This window comes from Cornus florida, unplaced genomic scaffold (genome assembly GCF_030987335.1).
Source record: "Cornus florida cultivar Cherokee Brave unplaced genomic scaffold, ASM3098733v1 CherokeeBrave_3.0.0_Hap2_Chr08, whole genome shotgun sequence".
NCBI classification, from domain to species: Eukaryota; Viridiplantae; Streptophyta; class Magnoliopsida; order Cornales; family Cornaceae; genus Cornus; species Cornus florida.
Window position 1 is genome coordinate 1215914 of NW_026775578.1, and position 19092 is coordinate 1235005.

The window sequence follows — 19092 nt, forward strand, 5'->3', positions numbered from 1 at the left end:
TCCTGACCCATTCGAAAAGCAATCCGAACTTCTCTTCCTTCTGCCCTCACTTCTTGTGAACACCCCCCCCTCTCTCTCTCTAAAAACCTATTTCTAGGTTTCATCTACTATTTACACACGCACTTATATACACGCATCGATTCTTCGTACATAGCGATTCAGGGTTTCCTTCGATCGAGCAACCATGTCTCTGAGACCAAGCGCTAGAACCGAGGTTCGTCGGAGCCGATATAAGGTCGCCGTCGATGCGGAGGAAGGTCGGAGAAGGAGAGAAGACAACATGGTTGAGATCCGAAAGAACAGAAGAGAAGAAAGCTTGCTCAAGAAGAGACGCGAGGGACTTCAAGCCCAACAATTCCCAACTACCGTCAACGTCACTCAACTCGATAAGAAGGTCTCTTTCTAGCTATCCTTAAACCCTAGGTTTTGGGTTTTGAATCCGATAGAATTGCTTTAATATCTATCAGTAATTTTGATGTAAAGATTTTAGTTTACTCTGATTATGACTTTGAGTCGGTTGTTATTTCATTATGCTTTATTACTAGATCGTACCTAAGATTGGTTGTGTGGTTTGTTATACTAGACAATGAAATAATGAAGTTCTAAAGAGATTTGGTGTTCTAAACTTTTAGAGGTCATGGGATAAATTTTGAATGAGGGGATGATGGATATCAATCCTTAGAACAACTTATTAGTTTGTAATCTAATAAACTGCTTTGGTGGTGAATTTTACTGTTTTCTCAGTGTGCCGTTAATTTGATTGCAGTTAGAAAGTCTTCCGGCTATGGTGGCCGGCGTTTGGTCAGATGATGGCAACTTGCAATTGGAAGCTACCACACAATTCCGAAAACTGCTTTCAATAGGTTTTCTTTTTATTTGATATTTATTTGGTTTATTATTTCTCCATTAATGTTTGTGTGTATTTAGTTGCTTTTGTTTTCTTTCATTATTCTTTCAACAGAACGCAATCCTCCCATTGAAGAAGTGATACAATCTGGTGTTGTTCCTCGCTTTGTCCAGTTTCTTGCCAGGGATGACTATCCCCAACTTCAGGTTTGCATAGTTTCGTTTTGTTATGCAAGTCTTATAAATATATTTATTGTTATGTTTGTTATTCATGTATTTTCTTTGCTATCTTTCTGAGTTTTGTGTAGTTTGAGGCAGCCTGGGCGCTCACAAACATTGCTTCTGGAACATCTGAAAACACAAAGGTTGTGATTGATCATAATGCTGTTCCTATTTTTGTGAGACTTCTTGGTTCTCCAAGTGATGATGTCCGTGAACAGGTAAGATATTGTAAAAGGAGGCAAGTTACTTGATCTTATTTCCCAACGTTTAACAAGCATTCTTTATAAATTGAAGAACTTTTAGCATCAATTTTACTCATTTCTTGAACTGTATAGGCTGTTTGGGCATTAGGAAATATTGCTGGTGACTCACCCAAATGTCGCGATCTTGTCCTTAATCACGGGGCTTTGATGCCATTGCTTGCACAATTTAATGAGCATGCAAAGCTTTCTATGTTGAGAAACGCAACTTGGACATTGTCGAACTTCTGTAGGGGCAAGCCGCAGCCACAATTCGAGCAGGTTAGAGACCCTTGACAGAGGCCCTGTTGGTGTCTGATGCATTTCTTGTATTATGTTTCCCCTTGTGTTATTTGCAAACTCAGATGATTTTGATTGCATTGGGCAGACAAAGCCTGCCCTTCCAGCTCTTGCAAGTCTTATACATTCAAATGATGAAGAAGTCCTTACTGATGCATGCTGGGCCCTATCATATCTTTCTGATGGTACCAATGACAAAATCCAAGCTGTTATAGAGGCTGGTGTTTGCCCCCGTCTTGTTGAGCTTTTACTGTGAGTTTTAATTTTACATTGAATATTTTTTTTGGTCTTACCTTTTGTTTTGTGGTTGTGGAGATCTTTTCCTCGTTTTCTTTATGGTAGACCTGAATATATATCTTTTGGTTTTAGTCATACATCGCCATCAGTTCTGATTCCTGCCTTGCGCACAGTTGGTAATATTGTTACTGGTGATGATATCCAAACTCAGGTATTCAACATAATACCTTAGTAAATATCTTTAATAAAACTATTGTTTTTTTGTACATTTTGTTAGTTTAGTGATGTTTTCCGTTGTTCTTTGTTTATTTATTATTTTCTTATCAGTAGAAAACAGGTTTTATTGTTATGCAATTCTAGTTGCATTTTGTTAAGAGTGCCCTTGTAATTTGAATAGTGACAATGATTTTTCACGCACTCTTTTAATGATTTCTATTGTTTAACATGCTTTAATGCAGCTCTTATTGGTTGCATTGATTTGCCTAAATGTACTTTTTACACTTCAACGTGGCATGTTTGACCATTGATTAACTCGGCATGCTTTAGTTCATTGATTTGCTTGGATGTAGGATCCTATTTCTAACTTCAGATTTTGACATTGTCATTCTGGTACTGTTGGGCTTAGTTCTGGTTTCAATTTTTAGGCTAAAGGAATGTGGTTGGAGTCGGTACATAGCAACACGGGCATTCGACGTACATTGCAACACGGGCATTCAAGAAAGTTTTGTCATTCTAGGCAAAGCATTCTTTGAATTACCAGTACTCATGCTTTTTCTCACTCTTTCGACTCATTTTCTTTGTGGCCTTGTAGTCCTTGTGTAACACCATCTCAAATTACTATAGTTATTGGTGTGTGTTGCTCACAATGAAGCACGGACTCGGGTACGATACGGCAAATTTAAAAAAAATAGGACACGGACACGGGATATGCGAATAAAATAATAATATATATTTTATTATATATGAATTTTTTTTTTTTTTTCCTCAATTTTTTTTTTTATTAATACACATAACCCATTTAAATTAGGCACACCAAATAAACCAAGGCCAACAATATGCCTAAATCTTTTTGAAATACAAATAAGAAATATCTAGTATATCTTTGTATCCAAGAATAGAATAATTATCTTTGTATCTAAGAATAGTATAATTATCTTTGTAACCAAACAGAGTGTATCCAAGAATAGTATAATTATTTTTGTAACCAAACAGAGTGAAAAAGATAAGATTACACAATCTTATCTCTTCCCATTCAGACTAACACTCTCTCCCCTCCATTTGCGCTTTTCGTTCCCTTTTTCTTCTACGCAATGCTCTCCAATCCTCTTCATCATCGAGGGATCGCTTCATAGGTATACACAAACAAGTATGCACACACATATATATGTATCTCACTTAGAAAGAATATACACAAATAGGCATACACGTAGACACACACACGTGTATATATATATACTCTTCATCTTCTCTTATTTTTCGAACGGCCGTGTCCTTAGACGTGTCTTCCGGCATATCCTTTGACGTGTCGCAGTGTCCTCCGGCATGTCCGATCTGAATAAAAAGAAAAAAAAATTAGGACACTTGTAAAGAGTGTCGCACACGTGGATCGCTTCATAGGTATACACAAACAAGTATGCACACACATATATATGTATCTGACTTAGAAAGAATATACACAAATAGGCATACACGCAGACACACACACGTGTATATATATATACTCTTCATCTTCTCTTATTTTTCGAACGGCCGTGTCCTCAGACGTGTCTTTCGGCGTATCCTTCGACGTGTCGTAGTGTCCCCCGGCATGTCCGATCTGAATAAAAAGAAAAAATTCAGGACAATTGTAAAGAGTGTCGCACACGTGTCCGAAGCTTGGACATGCGTGTTTGTATTGGACACGTGTCCGACACTAGTACGGCAGCCTACCTAAGCGTGTCTGTGCTTCATAGATTGCTCTTCATCATCGAAGGATCGCTTCATAGATATACACAAACAAGTATGCAAACACACATATATGTATCTCACTTAGAAAGAATATACACAAATAGGCATACACGTAGACACACACATACACATGTATATATATATACTCTTCATCTTCTCTTATTTTTCGAACGGCCGTGTCCTCAGACGTGTCTTCCGGCGTATCCTTCGACGTGTCGCAGTGTCCTCCGGCATGTCTGATCTGAATAAAAAGAAAAAAAAAATTCAAGACACTTGTAAAGAGTGTCGCACACGTGTCCGAAGCTTGGACATGCGTGTTCGTGTTGGACACGTGTCCGACACTGGTGCGGCAGCCTACCTAAGCGTGTCTGTGCTTCATAGATTGCTCATCAATAAACATTTTTATTGACTTAGGTGTTTTCACTTCCATCGCTCTCATGTATCAATGTATCATCTCACATATCAAATAAACCTAAGAAATCCACTCATTTCTCAACTACATATACATGGCAGCATATATATATCTAGGCCGGTAAACAGATTGGATTCGTACCAAATCTGAATCCGATAAGAGTTATATACGATTCGATCCGATAATCCGACATATTATTTATGATTAAATCCATATCCAATTTTGTTGATAACCGGATATCCGATAACCCGATCCGAAATATGTAAATTATTATTTTTTGTTGGAAAAAATTTAATATCAAGAGAGATTACACAATCATTTGGAAAAAAAAGAGAGAAACTAGAGAAGAAAATAAAATATAAACAAAAGAAATAGTAGAAAAGTGGGTATTTGACTTTTTATTAAGTTAAAAAAAACTAAAGAAACAAAATAGAGAGAACAAAGAACTAAGAAATGAAAAAAAAAAAATTAATAATATGTAAATATTTTGTATTATTATATAATATATTTCTACTATATTATATATTATATTATATTAAATCGAATTATTATCGGATCGGATCGACCATAATTCATATCCGGGTTGTTTAGCTTAACGGATCATCGGATTCGGATCGTTTTTAGATTGAATGTTCCAATCCATATCCTATTTATTGGATTGGATTTAGATCAAAATCCAATCCATTTATAGGTCTGTATATATCTATCTTGTTTTTCAACATAATGTACTTTGTTTAAAAAATTTATAAAAATTTCAATTCTCAAAAAGCCAATTGGAAGACCATACTTTGATACCATCAATTTACTTTTTTAAAACCCCTTATTGGCTAAATCAGTTTTGATGCAAAAGATGGGAAAAATTCTGCCTAGAAAATAGATTTTTAAGCAAGTTTCGTCCAACTTCGAAAATTCGTAGATATTCAATTCTCAACCAAATTGCATGAAACCAAAGCCAATTGAAATTTTAAAGACTATATTTTGATAATATCAATTTACTTTAATCGAATACTTTACTGATTAAATCAGTTTGGATTCTTTGGAAGCAAAAGTTCGAAAAAAATTTGCTCTAAAAATTTTCAGCAAGTTACTTCAACTTGAAAAAAATTATAGAAAATTCAATGCTTAACCAAATTGCATGAAACCAAAGCCAATTGAAATCTTAAGACCATATTTTAACATCAACAAATCAATATAACAATTTCTTTAATTAATCAAGTCGGATTTTGAAGAATACATAACTGAAATTTTATGCCAAATAAACACACAGAAATACTTAAGAATCATAGATCAGGAAGTTAATACACCCTTACATCAAGAGAAGCAAAACTAAGGAATTTTTGCTGGACCAAAGTGCTCCAAAACCGGATTTTAAACCGTAGGATTGAAGAGAATGAAAAGGAGAACAAGCTGCCCTTCTATGGCTTCCTCCAACTCCAAGTCTAACGCCACCCAAATTCTGAAATTCTCCGATTCGAAAAGTGGAACCATAGAAATGAAGATGAAGATAAGGGGGTCGAATCTCTCTTCTTTGCTTTCAGTCAAATGTCACTCTAACTAGATCAAAACCAAGGGGGAAGGTTGAAATCTAAGAGGGTTTCTTGGTCCATAGAGAGAGATTAGTGAAAGTTCAGATCTTTGTGGCCCAAATAGTCTCCTTTCTTTTATAGTCACATATACTATCTCTTAATTACACACTTAGCCCGACATTTTCCTTTTATCTCCCCTTTGCCTCTAAACACTTGGAAATTACCGAATATCGCATCTCCATCCCACATTTCGTATGTGCACACATGTAAAAAGACAAGAAAAGGGAGTAAATTACCCTTAACAACTCAAATGAAGTCCATTTAGGTCATCTTATACATATGGGATCATTTGGTGAAGCTTAGAATTCATTTTGAAAATATTACCTGAAGGTCCCCTTGGCTAGCCCCGGTTCGAGTTTTAAAAGACATGAGAATGAAAATGAGAGAAAATCTTTCCCAGAAGCTTATTCCCACTTTCCAAAACCAAGTTTTTATTAGGAGATATTAGGTGGAACTATAAAAGAGGGAAGAGACAATTTGGGCCACAAAAATCCAATCTTTCTCTAGTACCAAGAAACCCTCTTAGATCTCAACCTCCCTCCTTTGTTTTGATCTAGTTGGAGTGAAATTTGAGTGAAACCAAAAAAATTAGATTCTCCCCCCTCATCTTCATCATCGGAGAATTTCAAAATTTGGGTGGCTCTAGGCTTGGATTTGGAGGGGAAGCCATAGAAGGGCAACTTGTTCTACTCTTCAATTATATGGTTTAAAATCCGCGTTTGGAGCACTTTGGTTCGGTGGAATTTTCTTAGTTTTGCCTTCTCTTGAGGTAGGGGTATATTAACTTTCTTGATCTATGACTATCAAGTATTTCTATGTGTTTATTTGATGTTTAGCATGCTTAAGATTGCTAAAAGGAGAGAGATATATATGCTGTCAAGATTGTTTAAGAGCAGAAAATTTCAATATGTTTCTTCAAAATTTGACTTCATTGATAAAAAAAATTGTTATATTGATTTGTTGATGTAGGGGTGTATTAACTTTTTTGATCTATGATTATAAAGTATTTCTATGTGTTTATTTGATGTTTAGCATGCTTAAGATTGCTAAAAGGAGAGAGATATATATGCTCACAAAATTGTTTATGAGCAGAAAATTTCAATATGTTTCTTCAAAATTTGATTTCGTTGATAAAAGAAATAGTTATATTGATTTGTTGATGTTAAAATATGGTCTTTAAGCTTTCAATTGAATTTTTTGAAGTTGGGAGATAACTTGCTGGAAAATCTGTTTTTTAGGCCGAATATTTCTATCAAAAATTGTTATATTGATTTGTTGATGTTAAAATATAGTCTTTAAGTTTTTAATGTCTTTGGTTTCATGCAATTTGGTTAAGAATTGAATTTTCTATGTTGGAGGTAACTTGCTGAAAAATCTGTTTTATGGTTAGTATATTTCCGATCTTTGCATCAAAATTGATTTAACGGTTAAGGGATTTAACAGGTAAGGGGGTTTTATTAAAGTAAATTGATGGTATTACTTTGGTCTTTAAGCTTCCAATTGGATTTTGGTTTCATGCAGATTGGTTGAGAATTGAATTTTTTGTGAATTTTTGAAATGAAGTACATTATGCTGAAAAATCAGATATATATGTTGCCATGTATCTGTAGTGTGAAATGAGTGGCGTCATTTGTCATCGTCACAATACACCTAGACCAACCTTCAACTCAAACTCCCATTACAACATTCTCAAAGCAAAACAGAAAATGGGGTGGTTGGTCCCCATTTAAATAGAAATCTGCGCAACAATTACTAAAAAATTTGTAGAAAATTCATTTTTAATTAAAATGAGGCAAACCAAAATTCTTTAGAAACTAGACTCAAGAGTGTAACATGATCGAGCCACTTTCGGAAGCAGAATTTTTCCCAATCAAATCAGCTTATTGCATAAAGAATGGTTGCGCATGTGTTGAAAATAAACCTTCCCAATCAAATCAGTTTATTACATAAAGAATGCTTACGTTGCTTGTGTTGAAAATAATAAACCTTCCCAAACAAATCAATTTATTACATAAAAAATGCTTCATGTGTTGAAAGTAATACATCTTCCGGTAAACTTTGGTCCTTTGAAAAATTTATAGAATGGATAAAATTTCGAGGCTTTAGTTTTCAGAAAGTAGACTCATGGAAGTGTAAAGCTGGAATTTTTTTTTTAATTTTTCGGTGTCAAGAAGTTGGTCAAATAAATTATTTAAGATTTGTTTTCCAGCAGCGATAAAAGGACGGACAGTAGGCACTGTCCAATTTTTGGAGAAATATCTGCTCGTTCAAAAATCACGAAATTTCAGAGGGAGGTACCTAGACGTATAGAAGTATCTATGATAAAAGTCTGAAAGTGTTTGGAGCACTATAGCCCCTTCAAGTGACCTGCACAGCCCCAAGTTGGTCCATTTAGGGAATTTCGGGAGGGGATCTTCGGGGGATGTGTTTGGGACTTTGAATGGGATTTTTAAACCATGTTTTGTTGGGGGTTTAAATATGATTTTTGATTGAGGGCACTTTTGCAACCATCTCTTTTCAATCAGATACCTTTTCATGCTCAAAATCGGAGCCATGGTTCTTTTACCAAGAGCTTTTACATGTTTGGGACATTTTCGTGGTTATTTCAAACATGTTATTAAGTTGGGGGTTGTTTGGCAACCTAAGTAATGATATCTTAGCCCTCTTTTAAATGGTCCTTTTTCTTAGCTGAAAAAACGTAATGCGACGAAATGCATTCTTTTCAAAAGCTTATAAAAATTTTCCATGGACTCCTTATTTATGATGCCTTGAGGTTGAAAATTACTTTTCCCTCAAATATTACCAAATAGGACCATTTCATGAAATTGGGGATTGAAGCGACGCTTCATTCCTATCGTGGAGCTATGCAGTGTTGTTAAAGGCGTGCGCCTAGGCGTGCCTAGGCTCGAGGCGCAGGCATAGCGCATGTTGTCATCCCAGGCGCACTGATGTTTACTAGGTGCGTGCCTTGGTTGCGCCTTGTCAAGAGTGCCTCACTTTTTTTCTTTTTTCTTTTTTATAAATTTTTTATTTATAAAAATGATTATTCTATTTCTCAATGCCAAAAAGAAAGCCTCGTATGAGAGAATGAACTTTTGTTCAAAAGAATGTGCGACCAACGACCAAGCCCTAGTTGTAGAAACGAATGACGAAGCCATGTCAGTTTTTTCCTCTTCTTCTCTCTCTTCTCCTTTACTCCTCTATTCTCATCTTCGTTTACTTCTTTCTCTTTGTCGAGTTCTCTCCTCTTTGTACTTTTTTTTTTCGGGCTCTGTGTTTTTTGTCCTTTTCCTTCTTTAACACACTCTCTCTTCTCATTTACTTCTCTCTCTTCATTTGCTTCTTTTGTCTCTGCTCCTCTTTTTTTTTTTTTTTCATTTTCTTGTTAACAATTTTTTGTTTTTGTAATAGATTTACTTCTTTTTGTGCTCTGTTTTGCCCTTTCAAAAAAACAAATTCTGTTTTGCCTTTTAAGAAAACAAATTTGTGCTCTGTTTTATGTTTCTTAAATGCTTATATGGTTGATGAATTTACATTTTTATATTTGATATTAATTTTTAGAATATTGATTTGACTTACGAGATATGAATGCTTTTATGGTAGTTTAAAATTTCAATTGTGCACCTCACTTCACTTAGGCGCGCGCCTCAACGTGCACCTAGGTTCCAAAGGACCTCTATAGCGCCTTGGTGTGCCTTGATCCTTTAATAACACTGGAGCTATGCATGGTCGTTGATTGGGGGTTTAAGGCCTGTTTTCTTGTAGAAAATAAGTTCTGTCATTTTTGTTTCAATTTTGCATGCCAAATATCTCAAATTAGAGGTGGAAGGTTTTATTGATATTGGATGGGCTTCAGGAGTGTTCTAATGGATTCAAGTATAAATTGTCAATTGTTAGAAATTGGCGAAAATTAATTGGCTCAAATTGATTAGATATGAGTGATGTGTGTGTTGGTGATTGCATGTTTTACTCAAGTGCTGTCAAAGTTAGTAATTTGTGATATGTTAGTGAACAGAAGACCATATGAAATGTAATAGTATACATGCAAGTGATGGACTAGATCCATTGAACGAAGGAAACTTAAGTTGAAAGGAAAAGTAGTAGAGAAGAAATGGGTGTCAAAAGTTGTGGATTTGCTGGCTCCTAGATGTGCCAGCAAATAGAAAGGGCCGAAATGGTTGACCAAAGTAAAGATTAAGAAAAGTTGAGGTTAAGGAAAAGTAGGGGTGAAGAAAGCTGTTCGTTGGCACATTAAATGTGCTTTTGGCAAGGTGGCATAGACTGGTAAAGAACCGAAAAAAAGTGTGAATAACAGACAGAGAAAAGATTGAGGGCCAAGAGCAAGTGTGTATTCTTTAAGAAGAGAGTTTTCTTTATGCTGCTTCCTTTGGAATAAAAATCTATTCCAAGGAATGAAAATTCATACCACAACTAAACCTATCGAATGACTTTCCTCGTTAGCACCATCACTGCCACCTCCACCACCATCATTACCACCTCCACCACTATCGTTGCTTTACACCGCCACCGCCACACTGCCTCCATCACCACCGCCGCCATCTCCATCGTCTTCCACCTGCCACTGCCTTTCGTCGTCGTCTTCCACCTTCATCCCCACCCTCGTCACCGACACCACCTTTCACCACTGCCTTCCTCCACCACCACCTACATCACTACCGCCTTCCACCACCACCATTGCCACTGCCCCTAACTTCCACCACCATCGCCACCTCCATTTCCTTCCACCACTGCTACCACTGCCGTTGCTGTCACCACCACTGCCATTGCCTGGCACTACCACCTACACCACTTCCGCCTTTCACCACCATGGCCGCCGCCTTCCAACACCACCATTGCCACCTTTCACCTCCACCCCAGCACCGCCACCATTTCCTTTAATTTTTTTTAGAACAATATTATTTTAGTTTAACTTGTTTGTCACCGAGAGGGTTATTTTGAAGGTCATTCTATTCTTACATCATTTCATATTTGCAACCAAACAATAGAATGAGAATGACCATTCCATTCCATTCCCATTTGCATTCAATTCTATTCCTGCATACCAAACGCAGCATTAGTGGGTGTGGAATACCCCTTGGGTGTTGTAATCGTCTCTTTTCTAGTGATTGGTTCTACATCGGTGCGTAAAACTTGTTATTTGTTAAGTTTGTTATTTCCATCTTATTTTCTCTTTGTTGCCATTGCATAGTTGTGGGGTGTGTGATCTTGGGCGGATTAATTCCTAACAAGTTGTATCAAACTGATATGAAGGGATTAGTTCTAAACATCAATGTTAAGACCTTTTCATCAACCAGTTTTGTATTCTCTTCATTTTGTTGTTTCAGCTTATGAGCTTTCCCAAGAAAAAAAAAATCTCAGAAAACGTAATTCCAATTGCCAAGAAAAAAAAAATCTCAGAAAGCATAAGTCCAATTGCCTATGGGACGAAAAAGGATAAATAGTTTTCTTTTCGATTAACTTATTGATGCATTGCGTTTACTTTTTAAGTTAAAAATGTACGACATTATTCATTCTCGAATAAACTATATTACTGCTTCTTCTGATTTATTCTGGATTCTTGTCTGTGTGGATGCTGGGAATACCGTCCGGTTCCTTGCTGAAATTTCTTATGTTTCTTCTGCTTCTTGATTGGCTTTAATTTTCCAGCCCTTGGTTGATTTCTTGTGTTTTATGTTGTGATGCCAGTACTTATAGTTGATCTGCCATTTTCATAAGGTTTCACATGAAATTTCTTATGTTTTTTCCGTTTCTTGATTGGGTTTAATTTTCCACCCCTTGGTTGATTTCTAGTGTTTTATGTTGTGATGTCAGTCCTTAAAGTTTATCTGCTATTTTCATAATGTTTCACATGCTATGCATCTTTCATGGACCGGTAACTTGATGCTTTCCTTCTTTCTTCCTCTCAGGTTATCATAGAGCATCAAGCTCTTCCTTGCCTTCTAAACCTGTTGACACACAATTACAAGAAGAGCATCAAGAAGGAAGCTTGCTGGACCATCTCAAACATCACAGCTGGAAATAGGGATCAGATACAGGTGAGCAAACATGTGGTAAAAGTACTCACGTAAATTGCTGCAGAGGACCCATGTTCTAAATTGTATAGAATTCATGGTTTTCTTTTTTATATCCTTGTGTTGCATCTCTTGATAATTAATATCGTAGTTTTGTTCCTTTTAAGAACCGATAGGGATCAGATACAGGTGAACACACCTGCAGCACTGAAACTCATGTTTAAAAATGTCTCTGGTTTTACTTATCAAAAAAAAAAAAAAAAAAATTCTCTGGTTTTATTATAATTAATATTTTACATCTTTTGATAAATAATATCTTGAGACTCCCATAAAGGAATATCTTTAGGAGATCTAATTTGAAAGGGCCAGGGGGGATTCATGGATAAAGTTTTTACTTTGTTTAATCATTATGTGTTTTTGTTTGAGAGGGCTGGTGCTAAATCTTGTACTTCTAAAATGTTCAGGCTGTAATTGAGGCTGGTATGAACAAATCAAGTATTGTTTCTTATTAAAAAGATTTTTATAGTTTTGTTTTACATTTTGGATTTAGAGATTTGATTTTGTTATTTTCTTATTAAAAAGATTTTTATAGTTTTGTTTTTACTTTGTTTAATCATTATGTGTATTTGTTTGAGAGGGCTGGTGCTAAATCTTGTACTTCTAAAATGTTCAGGCTGTAATCGAGGCTGGTATAATTGCACCACTTGTCCAGCTGCTTCAAAATGCCGAGTTTGAGATCAAGAAAGAGGCTGCTTGGGCAATATCAAATGCTACTTCTGGTGGAACTAATGAACAAATCAAGTATTGTTTCTTATTAAAAAGATTTTTATAGTTTTGTTTTACATTTTGGATTTAGAGATTTGATTTTGTTATTTTTTGTTAGGTTTTTGGTGGGACAGGGGTGTATAAAGCCATTGTGTGATCTCCTAGTTTGTCCGGACCCAAGAATTGTCACGGTATGCTTGGAAGGGCTCGAGAACATTCTGAAGGTTGGGGAAGTTGAGAAGAATATTGGCAACACTGGTGATGTGAACTTGTATGCCCAGTTGATCGATGAAGCTGAGGGATTAGAGAAGATTGAAAATCTTCAGAGTCATGACAACAATGAAATATATGAGAAGGCAGTGAAGATTCTTGAGACGTATTGGTTGGAGGAGGACGACGAACAATTGCCTCCTGGTGATGCTTCTCAATCTGGATTTCACTTTGGAGGAAATGAAGTTCCCGTTCCATCTGGTGGATTCAACTTTAGTTGAAGGTATGCACTACTTCCCTTGCTTTAATTCTGAGGTAATGGTGGCTCATGCAACATGCCCTTGTTGTTCTTCATCCGAGGGATGTTACTTTTTATCTTCTTGTTTTTGCCTCTTGCTCAAGGGGTTGGGTTAATTGGGTAAATCTGGATGGCTTTACTGGGACAGATATATGTTATCTGCAAATGCACATTATCAGTAATTTCAGGCCCTTTGCATTTGGGGGGTGCATTCTTGTAGAGGTTTGCCCATCAATCAGGGCTTATATAACAGCATACATACTCGAGCACACACTGCGATTAAGTCAGCTTCACCTTTATGTTAATGAATCTAAGTGATTTATGATTGGTAGGGATTGTCTTGTTGGGCAGTTTTAAAAACTTGACTCAAGTTTCATACTTAGCTTCGTTGATCCTAGTCCTACGACTCAAGTTTTCAGTTTTCACTCTGAAATTAAAGTTTTGATTAAAACTATAGTATGGAAGTTTGGCCAAAAGCACAAGTAGGTCCAATCTGGTAGTCTTCTGTTAGGACCATTAGAGCCTTTTGCTACAATGCCAAAACGTAACTTCACAAGTTACTGATTTATTGCTAATGACCAATTTAACCTTATCATATTACTTTATATACACATATGCACAACACACATAATGACCAATTTATTGCTAATGACCAATTTAACCTTATCATATTACTTTATATACATGTACACACAACACACCTATACACACCTACATAAGCCCTTTCCCTCTCCCTTCGCGGCCTCTCAATCACCACTTCTTTGTCTCTCTCCACCCGGCACCCCCACCCTTCTCTCATCTCCACACACACACACACCCCGGTTCTCTCACTCTCAACCATTGATTGCCAGATTAATGGTTTAGAAAGAGATAGAGAAATTATACAATTGAGGAAAAGATTTTCAGAGTCTCATGTGTTTGATTTTTCTGGTTTTACATTTCCATGTGATTGATAATTCTAAATTTATTTATGTGACAAAATTTTTTAGAACATGGTGTTTGCGGAAAATAATGAAGGTCGGGTGTTTTCAATTGAGTGAGTTTCTGATAGAGGTAAATATTGGTATAATGGTGTGGGTTAATGATAAGCTTTGTGAATTTGTATTATGGAAACCATGGCTTTCAGAGCTAGTTTGCGAGAGCTACAGAAATTAAATCGTCTTTGTTGTCAGCGTCGGACGGCTAGCACAAACCCAACCTTTCCCCCTTTGTTTTTTTGCTATCACCTTCAAATTAAACCACCTCAATTATCAAAAGTAAACCTTTGTTGTGAAGTCATGTGAATATATAAAAATTGATTTAATATACCTGCAACATACATTGAAGTCATGTGAATATATAAAAATTGATTTAATATATATAATGTATTTTCCACATAATGTATTGCATGATTGCCTAATCGGTTTAAAATTGGTCAAAACATCAAGCAGTATGATGACAAGGTAATTTAGTCATTTTAATGTGCTATTGCTGTTAAATTGAAGATAGTTCAGTAAATTTACATTGGCATTTGACACCATTTGGCTTTGTAACTTTGACAGTGTTGTCAGAATGATTTTGTCTGAACTTTAATCTGAGGGTGAAAATTAAAAGCTTCAGGAGGTTCAGGGCACTCATTATTTGTGTTGAAAATTTGCAGGACAGTCTGATGGTGTTGGACGAAGTCATAAGGTTTGGGCTGGTGGAAAATTTGTTGGGATTGGTGGGTAGGGCATTCTCTCGTTGTCTTCAGGTCCTGTTTGGTCCAGATTCAGGTATGGTATATCAACAGAACGCTCCTTACGGTGGACTGAACAGATAATAGTGGGTTGTGTAAAGATACCATGAACCAGGTTAGATGTTATGCACTGTTGGAGGATCCGTTACCATAACAGAGGAACTGCTTGTACAATGTAGAGTCCTGAGTCATTTTATTTATTTTTTTCTTTTTGTTCTTGCTGTCAAGTTATTATCGTCATTGTCTTCTATTTTTTATGTGTGCGTGAGAAAGCCATTCTCTCCATGAGAGATGCAAGAGGATTCGTGTTTGTTATGTATTGTTATTGACGAAAGACCTTGTGGCAGAATGAAGTATATTATTGGTTGGTTCATTCCATAAGTGTGTGGTTTATTGAGAGAGGAGGAGAGAATTAGGAAGAGAAAAGAGGGAGGAGAGAATTTGGAGAGATTTTCAAAGTTTCTCTCTCCTGTTTCTCCTTTCCCATTTTCCCAATGGCATCTTCAATTTCCTTTTGATGTTGTGGGTTTTTTTCTTACTCCTAGTGAGGAATTCACACAATATACTTGCAGAAGCTTAGATTTGAAAGGAGAAGACATGCCAAACCACAGGTCTTTAGGAACTGATAATATGGCTTAATATATTCTAAAATATAATTTCTGAGTTCTTTTGTTAGTTCGTGGCTTCAAATGCACGGTTTACATGGTGTGTGTGCGTGTTGTCCGCCCTCGGTGAGTAGTGATGGCTAATATGATTAGACTTTAAAAGTGAAATCTGGTTTTAATTGTTGCCTGGCTGGGCACTGAATGCAGTCAACAGACTCAATGCAATACATACGTGGTAATTTAAGTGGAAACAGATCCGAGACCGTATTAGCGTCATTCATAAGTTATTTTCTTGAGGCGGCTTCTGGGATCAAAATCCATGTTGCTGTATAATGCGGGGTCTTATATTATTTAACTTTTTGATCTCTCCCAACAAAATTTTTATCTGGTTCAAGCAGCATAATCCATTAATCTGAGGTGTCATTACTAGAAGATGACCCGATTGAATTAAGTGCCCCATGAAAAGGTCTGTAGTTAGTTTCAATAAGTGAAGTTGTAACATCTTGGCATTTGGTGTTAAGAACAAATCAATTTATTTTTTTCCAAAAGTAAAAACAAATTAATTTCTGTTGTGATGAAAGTAATCGGTGGATGTTATTTTAATCAAACCAACCATTTAATCTAATTAAATAATAACACGTGCTAATGAGTGAATCAGTAATTTCTTCTTCTTATTATTTTATTTATTGACATTTTAGATGGTAAACTTGGTGAAAATGAATATGAACGTTAGTGAAAGAATATCCCCAAACTCCCCAAAGAAACTTGAGATATAAAAAAAAAAAAAAAATCAGTAGTGGAAGAAAGTGCTCCGAACCTTCCTCCGCGAGTCAGCCTTGTCTTTTGAACAGGCTTGCAGAAAGATGAAGCCTAATTCACATGCACAACTTGTACACTTTTGTCCCCATCTTCCCCACTCATTCTTTCCTCCAACAGTAAATAAGAAACAAACTGTTCATTAATTAACACAATTGGTCGGTGGCCATCTTCAAGAACTAAAAACTAAAATTTGAAAACATTGAAGAAATTAAGAGATGAAAGACAAAGACAAGCTGTGTCTCAATAATGACGAAGAGGACTCCGACTCACCGCCGTATTGTTGGTGGAGGTCGGCGGCCAAATTTGAGGAATGCGCAGTGTTGAAGTTGGAGATGCCAAAGAACCTGTCCAAGATCACACCAAGACTCAAAGTTCTAAGAGAACTGGAGAGATTGGCCTTAATTGCCCCGGAAGGTCTCGACGAACTCAGACACAAACTCTTCTCGTATCGTTCCGGGGATCTCTGGGTACCCACTGGAGGTATCAAGAAGGAAGAGATGGACATTTCTCCTGTGAACACCATTCTCTTGGTTGGTTTCCATAATTCTGGCAAGAGCTCACTTGTCAACCTTATGTACAGCGTTTTGGGACGCTCTGGACTCATACCATTCGCCCAAACCTCTTCAGGTAATTATTAAACCGATTTCTATATGTTGTGTTTAGCTTTGAATTCCCCCTCTCTGTCTGTGTGTGTATGCACACACTATACTACATGTTATGGAAATGGTGGGCATTATGTACTATAATAACTGACGTTTATGATTTCTCTATTTCTCTGTAGGTAGTGCTTCTAATTATACGACTTTGTTTATGGAGGAACACAATGTATTGAGGTCAATGCGTAGTGGGTTCTGCATATATGACACGAGGGGCTTTGATTATGATCGGGTGAGCGAGTGTCTCGAAGAATTGTCGGAGTGGATGAGTGAGGGAGTTCACCATAACCAGCTCTGCTTGAGGTCAGGGGACAATGTTGAGATTCCTCTGCTGAGATGTTATTCAAAGTTCACAAACCGGAGAGTGAACTCTGTTATGGTGGTGGCTAATGTTGCAGAGATCTATAAAGCTTTCAAAGCCGGTGATAAGAAGCCGTTGGAGGCCGTTGGACACCTCTTCTGCTCACCATCGCTAAGGATATCCAGTATGTTTATTTCCAATCTTTGATGAGTCCTCCTCCTAGCTCATACTGCATTTAGTTCACACATGACCCAAAAAACATATAACACCCTGTATTAATTAGACCATTAGTAAACCCATGATTAATTGTTTATTTGCTATTATTAGTACAGCATATTACTAACACCTACTCAGTTGGTACATCTATAATCAAATGTTTCTTTGCCACTATTATTAAGTTTTCAACACACAATCTTCTTTAGTAGTACTCTCCCATGATAAAATGTATGTTTGCCATATTAGGATCTCTGCATCTTGAACCCTATTATTATTATGTACTGTACATATTGTATTGGTGTGGACCCTGCATCTTAAACCCCATTAATGCACAATGATCATTGTTGATTAGTGCATTCGGTTAGGGGCATGATGTGACTTTTCTTGCATTCTTCTTATCTAATTGAATTCTTAAACCACTTACTTCCTGGTTTGAAGATGTCTGACCACAACTGTGTGACGTTGTTTTAACATATGTCCTACTTGATGAAAATCATCTCTCCAGCTCACCTGTGGTCCTATAATGACACAAGATGGTCATCGAATAATTTTTATCTACAAGTTTGAATTTTGAAAATACCTCATCAATATGTTTTTCTGCAGAGTAAAGGTTACAAGTCCCTTTCCTGAGCTATACTCGATACTTCATAATATGTTTGCAATAATTTTTATAATATAATTCACGGTCTAATTTACGTCTTACACTATTTATATGAGTTTGCCACAAGAACAGGCACATCCCCTAATCTTGTTCTTGTAGGCATTGTCTTATCTCTGGCAATATCTTAGCTGAATTTTCTCTTATCCTCAATGGATGCTACTGCTGATCTTCCATGTCTAAGTCTAAAATGCCCTAATCTGAAAGATTCATCCCTCCTCTAAAATTTTGTTTGTAATTCTTTTTTTTCTTTTTCTGAGGGGTTTGTGGTGTATTGCTTGGCCTTTTTCTAACATAATTAAGAAGGAAATGTTCTCATTATTCATATTTTGTGCCTTGATCAGCGCAACTGAACGTTTTGAATCGATATATCAAATGAGATGAAAACAAAATGAAACCATATTATTAAGTTGTGGGGAATGAACTCTTATCTGGTTGAATTATGCACGTGTGTGATTGGTCATTGTGCCTGCAGATGAGAACCCTATCTTGATATTGACACACGGTGACAAGTTATCAACCGAAGACAGAATCGATAGCAGGCTGAAAATTTGTGAACACGTAGGTGTATCGGAAACCACGGGAGTGTATGACATTGTTTGTGTGACGGAGTATGGATTTGTTGCGGATGAGTTTGATCCCGTTACAGCTTACGCCCTGACTGAAGCAGTTTACAGGGCATTGCTCATCTCAGACAGGGGCCAACTTCCTAAGAGAAACTACCAGGACTGGACAATGCTATTGTTGTCATGGCTTATGTGTTCCATTGGTGTTTTCTTTGCTTTTCTTGCTCAAGTTTTCTCCAAACTGGGCGGCCAAAGGGATAAATTCAAATTGCAAAGCTGATATTTGTGGAGATTAATAATACGTGGTATTTGTAATAGTGTACATTAGTGATTATTTGCCACTACTCTCTAATGTTTCATTTTCAGATTGTATGAGGAGATTGGGATTTGCTAATCATCTAGACTTTTGATGTCCCACTCCTCTCTAATGTAGCTACAGACCATATATATATGGAATCTA

The 19092-nt window shown here is 36.6% G+C and overlaps 2 protein-coding genes across 3 annotated transcripts; both read left to right on the forward strand.

Annotated features, from left to right (window-relative positions):
• LOC132268795 (importin subunit alpha) lies at window positions 1-15184 on the forward strand. Of its 2 annotated transcripts, none has more exons than XM_059769639.1 (11): window positions 1-394; window positions 767-863; window positions 962-1053; window positions 1155-1286; window positions 1404-1589; window positions 1696-1859; window positions 1977-2055; window positions 11717-11845; window positions 12495-12622; window positions 12705-13079; window positions 14739-15184. In XM_059769639.1, the coding sequence occupies exons 1-10, from the start codon at window positions 185-187 to the stop codon at window positions 13075-13077; spliced, it is 1590 nt and encodes a 529-aa protein (XP_059625622.1). In that variant the 5' UTR covers window positions 1-184; the 3' UTR covers window positions 13078-13079; window positions 14739-15184. The 2 variants fall into 2 exon arrangements, with proteins under 2 accessions (XP_059625622.1, XP_059625621.1); XM_059769638.1 differs by having other exon boundaries at window positions 2-394; window positions 14734-15184.
• A 134-nt stretch (window positions 15185-15318) lies between these two features.
• Window positions 15319-19092, forward strand: LOC132268796 (uncharacterized). Its single transcript, XM_059769641.1, has 3 exons — window positions 15319-16862; window positions 17017-17376; window positions 18542-19092. Exons 1-3 carry the CDS (start codon window positions 16451-16453, stop codon window positions 18910-18912), a joined length of 1143 nt encoding a protein of 380 aa, XP_059625624.1. The 5' UTR covers window positions 15319-16450; the 3' UTR covers window positions 18913-19092.

Excerpts from the sequence above, each read along its gene's own strand:
- LOC132268795 (XM_059769639.1), top strand. The coding sequence starts at position 185 with ATGTCTCTGAGACCAAGCGCTAGAACCGAGGTTCGTCGGAGCCGATAT. Across the intron at positions 1,590-1,695 it reads CGCAGCCACAATTCGAGCAG|ACAAAGCCTGCCCTTCCAGC; the intron begins GTTAGAGACCCT and ends TGCATTGGGCAG. Across the intron at positions 11,846-12,494 it reads GAAATAGGGATCAGATACAG|GCTGTAATCGAGGCTGGTAT; the intron begins GTGAGCAAACAT and ends TAAAATGTTCAG.
- LOC132268796 (XM_059769641.1), top strand. The coding sequence starts at position 16,451 with ATGAAAGACAAAGACAAGCTGTGTCTCAATAATGACGAAGAGGACTCC. Across the intron at positions 16,863-17,016 it reads ATTCGCCCAAACCTCTTCAG|GTAGTGCTTCTAATTATACG; the intron begins GTAATTATTAAA and ends ATTTCTCTGTAG. Across the intron at positions 17,377-18,541 it reads ACCATCGCTAAGGATATCCA|ATGAGAACCCTATCTTGATA; the intron begins GTATGTTTATTT and ends TTGTGCCTGCAG.